Source organism: Monopterus albus, unplaced genomic scaffold, assembly GCF_001952655.1.
Source record: "Monopterus albus unplaced genomic scaffold, M_albus_1.0 scaffold34.1, whole genome shotgun sequence".
NCBI lineage: Eukaryota > Metazoa > Chordata > Actinopteri > Synbranchiformes > Synbranchidae > Monopterus > Monopterus albus.
The window spans coordinates 824,974-834,563 of NW_018127914.1; the positions used below are offsets into that span (position 1 = coordinate 824,974).

Here is a 9,590-nt window from a genome sequence, read left to right on the forward strand (position 1 = left end):
GAAGTGGAATGATGGCAAAAAACTTAGAACCATGAAATATTAAAAAAAAACAGGGATAATTACAATAAAAGTGAACTATGGAATGCTTTTGCTTATATGGGAATGATTTTCTGAGGTGAGTCTAGCATAAAATCCTGAACAGTGGATCAATTTGTTGAGTAAAGGTGCTGTTTTTAAATTCATAAAGCATGACGGGCAAGTGTGTGCTGGGACAGATGAGTGGTGAGACACCAAGACGCATAGTAACTGTCAAAATAAACAGTGTACCAGATGTACAAAGAAGCCCAGAACATACTTGAAAACAACAAAATTAAATAAATGATAATAAAGACTTGTGAAGCAAGTTTTGAATGTTCTGGTTCACAAATAATTGAAGACACATTTGATCCACACTTTACCATTCAAATGACTTCTGTCATTTCAGTCTATCCTAACAAACATTTGTTTTTCACATTCCAACTCATCTCTACATGAGGAAATGAACTGAACCAGCCCTTGCTGTTTTTTATTACTTGGTTTACTTTAAAAACCAGGCTTTGAATATTTTAAGGCATTCTCAACTTAATAAACATCGTCTTGATTGTCTTTGGTCATAGACAAACCTCTGCAGGTTTTGTTGCAGACATTTCCAAACTAGGCTCCAAGTTTTATTTACAATGAAAGCAAAAAGTCTGAGGGAAAAAAAAAAATCCACGTGTCACTGACCACACTGCTTCTAACCCCTGCTACTAAGCTAGGTAAAATGCTGACCTGGCTGTTTCCAGAGGGCTCTCTGATTGACATCAAAGGTAGTTTCGTTTGCAAAAGGAGAAGATCATTTCGGATGTACGATCACCAAGGCTCTCTCTGTGGCCACAGTCCTGAGCATGATTTATGTCAAAGCAATGCTGAACTGTAGAAACAAATGATTCAATATCAAGGAACAGTATCTAGACATAGTGTAGAAAAAAAGGCTGATACATGTGGATTCCAGGAGCCAAAACCAATGTCACCCAGGGAAAGACTCATCTAACATCATTCAGAGGATGGTTAGCAGCCAGTCTGAGCTGCAGTTGGCTTCCAACAACAGCAATAAAGTCACTTAACAAAACATAGGTTTTGTGGTAGTGGTGGCTTTGGAAAACCCAGGCTAGAAGCTGAGGTGATAAGGAGGATAACTCAGAAGTTCTGTTGTCTTCTCTTCTTAGCATCCATTGCATCCAGGATGGGCTGCCGCTTGGCCGTGTAGCGCTGCCGGAGCTCCTCTATCTCACGCTCCATCATGGGATCCAAGGCACTCAGGCGCATCTGCAGCTCTTCAAAGTCCAGGTTCTTCAACTGGGTGACAGCATGGAAATAGAAACAGTCATATTTACTGTATTACTGTGAGTAACACTGCAAGAACTGCTTCTTACAGTTGCTATTTTTACCATTAAAGCACTGGTGTGTATTAATTTAGGTCAATGGTCTACAATTTCCACAATGAACAACTCCATTCACTGCAACAGACGTTACTCACAAAGTCAAAGTCTCCATCCTGAGGGACCTTCCAGTTGTCAGGGAAGATGTTCTTTGACTGTATGTGGTAACCAGACTGCTCCTGCGGCTGGTTGTGGTTGTAGTTCTCCTGCTGCTGAGCTGCTTTGTTGGAGTCCTGCTTGTCAAAGTAATCCATGAAGGATGGGCGTATTGGCTGCTGGGGGGTGGCATGCCCTGTGGAGGAGTAAGAGCCGTGCTTAACACAAAGCATTTTAATTTCACACATTTCTTACATATTGAACAATTCAAAAAAATCTTAAATATTTCCTTTACATTTTAACATTACTTTGGAGACAATCTCCTTGTTTAAAGGGAAATTTCTCAATTTATGTTGTACTCTCATGCTTGCATAACAAGCCCATATTGACAAAATTAATAGCCACCTAATAACAGGGTCCTAACATTATTATCACTACTGATATGGTTGTAGATTATCACTGTATGAGTCTTCTGCTGGTTTCAAAACAAAAAATTGTCTTTGAGTATACTAGAGGGTCAGTGTGAAAGCATTCGACAGAAATTCTTTACATAAACTGTGTGCTCACTTCTCATTGATCCCTGGTCTTCTTCCTCCTCTTCATCGTCACTGTTGATGACCATAGTGCCCAGGTCTGACTCCAACATAGTGCTGCCATGTTCAATCATAGTCTGTGCACCATCACTCATGGTGCTTGTGGCCCGCATGGTCCCTGCACCCTCAGAACCCGACTTTACCATAGTGTGAGAGTCCACCTCCGTCTCCTCTTCCTAGAAGACACAACACTGTCAGGCATATAGTCATGTGATGGTTGCTTTTACTGAAACAACATCTCAGTCTACATACAGAGTTGTCCTCCTCCTCCTCCAGCTCTCGCTGCTGCTCCTGCTGCCTCTTGGCTTTCATCTCCATGGCCTCAGTTATCAGGTCTCTCAGGATTGTGACTGCCTTGGCCTGGCTGATGAATGGGTGCTGGATGATCAACAGATTTAAAAATAAATAAATAAAATATTTTTTTGTGCTGTATTTTACCACTTGATGAGAAAGATAGCTAAATTTTTAACATCGCTGTGGTTCAATATTGTTTGAGTCTTTGAGTATTTACACCTAAGCCTGTATGTTCTGCTTTTTATATCTTTGTGTGCGTGTGTGTGTGTGTGTCTCTCCAACTGTTTTCCAACCTGTAGGAGCTGTGTGGCAGTCGCTCTCTGCTCTGGGTTTTTGACCAGACACTTCTTGACAAAGTCTGTGAATTCATCTGACCAAAGCTCAGGCTTTCTGAATGTTGGAGGTGGGTTGGTGGGGATCATGAAGATAGCCTGGAGGGACACCAAGAGGTTGCACAACATCAAGGGTGAGAGAGAGAGAAAAAAACCCCAAACACTTCATTTTTCTTTTTTGCTACCTCAATTCCAAGCTTTACAGCAAATTAACTCATAGCATAGTGTTTACATTAAAGCATTTAGTCTTAAAAAAACTGTCTATGTTTTCACTCACTCTCATGGGATGGATGTCAGCGTAGGGAGGCTTTCCCTCTGCCATTTCTATAGATGTGATCCCCAGGGACCAGATGTCAGCCACACAATTGTAGCCGATCTCCTGGATCACCTCTGGGGCCATCCAGAAAGGTGTACCAATCACAGTGTTTCTCTTTGCCATAGTGTCCTTAAGAGATTAAAAACAATAACTATAAACGAAGCTTTAAAAACTTAATATGGATGGGGAAAAAAAAAAATCTGTGAATGACTATATTTTCTAAGTGGCATTTCATTGAGAACATTTACTTTGCTGTCACTAGTACAAAGCCACAAACAGGAGTTAGGATGTTACCGTTAGTTGTCCAGCTACACCGAAGTCTGCCAGTTTGGCATGTCCCTCAGTGTTGAGGAGGATGTTTCCTGCTTTGATGTCCCGATGGATCTTCCTCATGAAGTGGAGGTATTCAAGACCCTTTAGTGTGGACTTCAAGATGGTGGCAATCTCATCCTCAGTCAACTGATAAGGGAAGTAAAATAAAAACACAAGAATGAGATCCAAGAAAAACATTTAAGTATGAATTATGCTAATTTTTAATGACATCTCTACTCTAATGTATGCCACTTAACTCATAATAATAATCTTTATTTGTACCGCACTTTCCAGCTCAAGAGCACAAAGTGCTACAACAATAAAAAACATAGTAATACAATATCAGTTAAGAACACTCATAAACAGACAAAAGCCAAATAGATATCCAAGGTCTCACATAGGCCAACTACTACCTGGCCGGCTCTCCCACCGGGGGCTCAACCGTGGTGGCCCAGAGGACCAATACACACACTAACATATTAAAACTAGTTAAAAAATAAATTATTAAAGGTGGTTCTGCAAGGGACGTATCTAGCCAAGAGGTCGGACAGGTATTGAGGGGCAAGGCCATGCATGGCTTTAAAAACATAAAGCAAAACCTTAAAATCTACTCTCCATTTAACGGGCAGCCAGTGAAGAGACAGCAGAACCAGAGTGATATGGGCATGCTGACGAGTGTTTGTCAGCAGACGGGCAGCCGCGTTCTGAACAAGTTGGAGCCTGGAGAGTGATGACTAGGATAACCCGGAGTACAGGGAATTACAATAATCAAGCTGGGAAGTCACAAACGCATGAATAGCTTTCTCTAAGTCACTATGAGAGAGAAATGGCTTTAACTCATGGACAAAGTCAATCAGGACATCCTTATTCCTACAGCATAGCTAGTTGTGCCCCTTTCTCACCTTCATATCAGTATTAAAGCAAATACGTGTCACTGTTGGTATTTACAATAGATGGCCTCAGAAAGCAAGTGTATAATTTTTAAATTAAACTTCAATGCAATTTTGCAAAGTATATCAGTCTAGGATATATAATTTTATTTATCTGTCTAAAATATATCACAGAATATATAGACTCTGTGGATCACTAACATTTTAGTCTGGCCAGACACACAGCAGTAACCCTGTGTAAGTACCCACCGTCTTGTTACGCAGTCTGATGATGTCAGAGACGGAGCCGGCTCCACAGTACTCCATGACAATCCACAGGTCTGTGTTCTTGAAGTAGCTGCCATAGTACTTCACTACATAAGGGCTAAGCAAAATCACAAAGCAAAGTGATTATTAAAAGCAAAGAAAAGGTTTCGTTTGGAGCTAAAGAGCAGAAGTGAGAAAATATCACACAGATGAAGACAAGCAAGATACTGCAGCAATTGATGACATCAAACAGTAAACTTGAGAAAATGTGGATGTTTTAATGTGATTTCTGTAGTGAATCTGGGGGCCTGGGAAAAGCTGTGTTTTCTTCCCACCTGTCACACTGCTGCATGATGGAAATCTCCTTGATGATCTCCTGCAGATCAGACTCCACAGGAACCTGCTTGATGGCCACCACCTGGCCGGACTCCTTATGAATGGCTTTGAACACACTGCCATATGAACTAAATACACACACACACAAAATGACAATATATCAAGAGTGCATTTTACAGCCAACTTTATTATCATATAAATGCATTACACAACAAAAGAGGTTCATGTTAAAACACAGACTGCTGTCTACTAAAATATTTTCAGTCAATAGCATACAAATTGAAATGGAGGTTAGTCTGAACAAAAATATCTTACCCTTCACCCAGTTTCTCTAGCACGTCAAACACTTCCTCTGGCTGTTTGGTCAGACTGTCTTCACTCAGCTTTTTCAGCTTGCTGTAAAAATGGAACCCATCAGCTGTAACCTCGGTACAGTGTAATTGGAAACAGGTACTGAAACCAAACTACAACGCTGCATCATAGCAGCTGGGGACGATTTACTAAGAGATCAAATGTGTCCCAATTACAAAAAACACTGGCAGATGATTTTAGTACACAGTCTTTCTGGATTTTGAGCCATGTGCGAGATTCTTTCTATTTACACCGGCAGATGATTTTAGTACACACAGTCTTTCTGGATTTTGACCCATGTGCGAGATTCTTTCTATTTACACACAATTCATTAATTTGCTTTTCACGTCCAAATAATAGCGTGGATTCAAATGCTCCCTAAAAGGCACTAATGACGTTAACTCAACCACAAGAGGGTTTAACACAGAGTTTGCAGTTTTGGTCAATGGTGACCTCTAAATCTGTTAAACCACCGTAACTTGGAGGACGTTTGAAGGAAACCGGGGTGATGTTCACTGTTTTAGCTTCAGCTAGCTAGCTAAACGAACGCTGCCACCTACGTTAGCCTGTTAGCGAGCCACTTTTAGCCTGTAGACACGTCTTAAACCGATCGAATATATACAAACCTTTTGGGTGCTGACGTCTCCATGATATACAGCCTCAAATAATAAAAAGGCAACTGACTAAAAGGAGGTTGAGGCAGTTTTGGAGTCAGTACTCAAGATATGAACATTGTCGACAGAGTCGTTGTTGTCAAAAGCTAGAAATAGGCCGGCTAAGTGTTCGTCAGATGATGGACAGTTTTGGGAACACAGCTTTTCCACAGCGCCTGCTGTTGGGCCGGAGTGCAGAATGAAAAAAGCACAACCTCTATCCTTAGAAACATTTAAAGCCTACAATGAATAGACACTAATAACTACTGTAGAAACTAGAATTTGTCAGATACTCCAATTATTAGCGTTGTTCAGCAAAAAAACAAAACAAAAATATGACAGAGTATCTTCTGGCCAATCACAGACTACTTTGTTGTGAGGTCGACTGGATATTTGTACGCATGCGCGCAACGCTGTGTATGCGTGAGAGTTGAAAAGAGAGGTAAACAGCTAACAGATAACATATTGAATTGGTGAGCTGTCTCATTTTTATTTTTATTCTTTTTGACGTGTTTGAGTGTTTCATACTTGCTTTATTCATACTGTTTTTTTAGATTCCTTGAACGTTATTATTATTATTGTTGTTCACCTTCTATACCAGTTGTCGCGCTTTAAAATAATCATGACCACGCTGTTTTTGTGTAATCCTGCTCTAACGTTAGGGTTAATGATACAGATGTGAAAATGTTTACAGTTCTTTCTCCTTATTTCGAAGGATTAAAATGGATACGCAGAAAGATCTGCAACCGCCTAAGCAGCAACCTATGATCTACATATGTGGGGGTACATTTCTTTTATTACTTCTGTTAACAGTAACACTACAGCTACTATAGTCGTTACTAATGCTAACGTGGCCAGACACCTTTACTAATCTAACTTTTAAATGCCTTATCCTCACTAGTACTATTATAACTACATATGTTTTCGGTTCTAGTAGTAGTAGTAGTACTGTTAGCATGTTAGCATTGGTATTAAGGTCAGAATGCTACTATTTGCAAGAATAATTACTTTTCTGAGAATGAAAATTGGGTTCTGAGAGCATATAATGAATTCCTGGAGGTCCATACACTCCAAGATTTTAATGTTGTGTCATGTATACAACTTTGTCAGTTTAATGTAAATAAGATACAGGGCACATGGTACTACTTATACAAACTGAATATCAGTCTTCATTTAAGGGTATTTTCTGTAATAGTGTTCTTGTGTTTAATTGAAGAATGTCACACTGAAAATGAAATCAAGGCCCGTGATCCAATCCGGTGCAGAGAGTGCGGCTACAGGATTATGTACAAGAAGAGAACAAAGAGATGTATCCTTTACATGTCTGTATGTGTGAGTAAAATTGAGTGTGAAACCATGCTGTGAACATGTATTCAAGATTTTAAAGGTGAATTTGAATTTTTTAATTTAATTGATATAATTAGATATGGAAAGTAAGCATACTTTTTCTTTCTCAAGTTATCTTAACTAACCATGTATATCACTTTTGTAAACAGATCCTTTTACAGTGTGTAAAAATATTACAAGCCAACAGCTACAGGTTGTTTTCCAGTATTAATAATGAGATTGAAATTATTATCAGAATGGGGAATGATAACACACCTACAATCCCATGGTTTAAAATGTTGACTGTGGGGATTATAGTTTTCTCTTATAGAGAAGACAGATTAAAAAACTGTCTAGTGTGTGTGTGTATATATATATATATATTTAGGTGAGATTATATCAAAAAAGAAAAATGTATTATGTTTTCAACAAGTGCACCCATTTGGATAAAGACGTTTTTTATTATGCAGATTACATGAACCTAATACTGTAAGACCTATTCCTTGACTCTTTGATTTCAGTGGTTGTTTTTGATGCCCGGTGAAGAAGAAGAGAGCAGCTGTTTTCACTGTTTTTGTGCTGTATGAACATGTAAATAAATACACCTTGAGGCCTGGCTCCAGATTTTAAAATAATGGTTAAAACTCACCATTTTCATGTTGACACCAACAGCTATGTTTATTTTATTTTATTATTATTGCCCAAGAGTGATGGTTTTGTATTATTAAAAACGTAATTTTGCGGTTCTTAACAGTTTTCAGTTTTTTTTTAATCCATTATCTTCTTTGAATGGTAATATCTACATTACTACAGGAACATGAATTTATATGCATATTTTTTATTAATTGCTCAGGTCTTGTAACTTTTCTTCTATTTATTTAAATGCATTATTTTTGGTGTTTGTCCCCTTCAACCCTGATTAGAAACAGTAATTACTATTACTAAATAGTAATATGGTATAAATAATAACGCATATACAGTATAAATAGAAATATGACAAAATCATTCAAAAATCGGTATCTTAGGGTTATATGAATTTTAAGTGAGGCGTAAAAAAGAAAGTAATATAAACTTAATTCCTTCTTGAGGCCTCCATCACTTCTAGGTCTTCAGCAGTTTGCAGAGCTCAGAGAAATAGCAGAGAGAGTTAAATGACATAGAAAATGTTTTTTTTTTTTTCCCCCCTTTAATGGGGGAAAAAAAGGAATGTGAAAGATTTTTTTGTGACTGTGTTATTTAGCTAAAGAACCAACAGCTAACTGAATACAAGCCAAAGGAAAAATTGAAACAGGCTATATTTCTTTTTAAACTACAATCTTAGGAGGACTACTGATGATTACAGACTGGGGACTGAAGGAGAAGTTGGGTCTTCATTGTGTGTTTGTGTTGGAAATAGAAGCACACAAATCCAGGTCACCAGATGGTGAGCCATACCCATGGTATTTTTAGGATGAACTAACTAGATAGATGTAAAGATTGGCACCACTTTTTTGACTGTAGGATAAATATAAGGCTTCGATCAGCAGACAGTGTTTCAATTCCTATAATACATCCATAGCTCAAAGCCAAATTTTGTGCAAAATTAACTGGCTGCTAGTTGGAGCTTTATATTTACAGTGCCTTGCGAAAGTATTCGGCCCCCTTGAACTTTGCGACCTTTTGCCACATTTCAGGCTTCAAACATAAAGATATAAAACTGTAATTTTTTGTGAAGAATCAACAACAAGTGGGACACAACCATGAAGTGGAACGAAATTTATTGGATATTTCAAACTTTTTTAACAAATAAAAAACTGAAAAATTGGCCGTGCAAAATTATTCAGCCCCCTTAAGTTAATACTTTGTAGCACCACCTTTTGCTGCGATTACAGCTGTAAGTCACTTGGGGTATGTCTCTATCAGTTTTGCACATCAAGAGACTTAAATTTTGCCCATTCCTCCTTGCAAAACAGCTCGAGCTCAGTGAGGTTGGATGGAGAGCATTTGTGAACAGCAGTTTTCAGTTCTGTCCACAGATTCTCGATTGGATTCAGGTCTAGACTTTGACTTGGCCATTCTAACACCTGGATATGTTTATTTGTGAACCATTCCAATGTAGATTTTGCTTTATGTTTTGGATCATTGTCTTGTTGGAAGACAAATCTCCGTCCCAGTCTCAGGTCTTTTGCAGACTCCATCAGGTTTCCTTCCAGAATGGTCCTGTATTTGGCTCCATCCATCTTCCCATCAAGTTTAACCATCTTCCCTGTCCCTGCTAAAGAAAAGCAGGCCCAAACCATGATGCTGCCACCACCATGTTTGACAGTGGGGATAGTGTGTTCAGGGTGATGAGCTGTGTTGCTTTTACGCCAAACATAACGTTTTGCATTGTTGCCAAAAAGTTCGATTTTGGTTTCATCTGACCAGAGCACCTTCTTCCACATGTTTGGTGTGTCTCCCAGGTGG

General features: G+C 38.8%; 2 protein-coding genes across 3 annotated transcripts; one reads left to right on the forward strand and one right to left on the reverse strand.

Annotated features, from left to right (window-relative positions):
- Window positions 1-370: 370 nt before the first annotated feature.
- Window positions 371-6,141, reverse strand: stk3 (serine/threonine kinase 3 (STE20 homolog, yeast)). Its single transcript, XM_020597645.1, has 11 exons — window positions 5,793-6,141; window positions 5,131-5,211; window positions 4,815-4,943; window positions 4,483-4,597; window positions 3,326-3,490; window positions 2,993-3,160; window positions 2,677-2,814; window positions 2,342-2,467; window positions 2,064-2,265; window positions 1,499-1,692; window positions 371-1,317 (listed from the first exon to the last, which is right to left on the reverse strand). The coding sequence occupies exons 1-11, from the start codon at window positions 5,813-5,815 to the stop codon at window positions 1,159-1,161; spliced, it is 1,500 nt and encodes a 499-aa protein (XP_020453301.1). The 5' UTR covers window positions 5,816-6,141; the 3' UTR covers window positions 371-1,158.
- A 59-nt stretch (window positions 6,142-6,200) lies between these two features.
- On the forward strand, window positions 6,201-7,896 carry polr2k (RNA polymerase II, I and III subunit K). Of its 2 annotated transcripts, none has more exons than XM_020597646.1 (4): window positions 6,201-6,292; window positions 6,535-6,602; window positions 7,036-7,128; window positions 7,667-7,896. In XM_020597646.1, exons 2-4 carry the CDS (start codon window positions 6,542-6,544, stop codon window positions 7,687-7,689), a joined length of 177 nt encoding a protein of 58 aa, XP_020453302.1. In that variant the 5' UTR covers window positions 6,201-6,292; window positions 6,535-6,541; the 3' UTR covers window positions 7,690-7,896. The 2 variants fall into 2 exon arrangements, with proteins under 2 accessions (XP_020453302.1, XP_020453303.1); XM_020597647.1 differs by having other exon boundaries at window positions 6,212-6,261.
- Window positions 7,897-9,590: the final 1,694 nt, after the last annotated feature.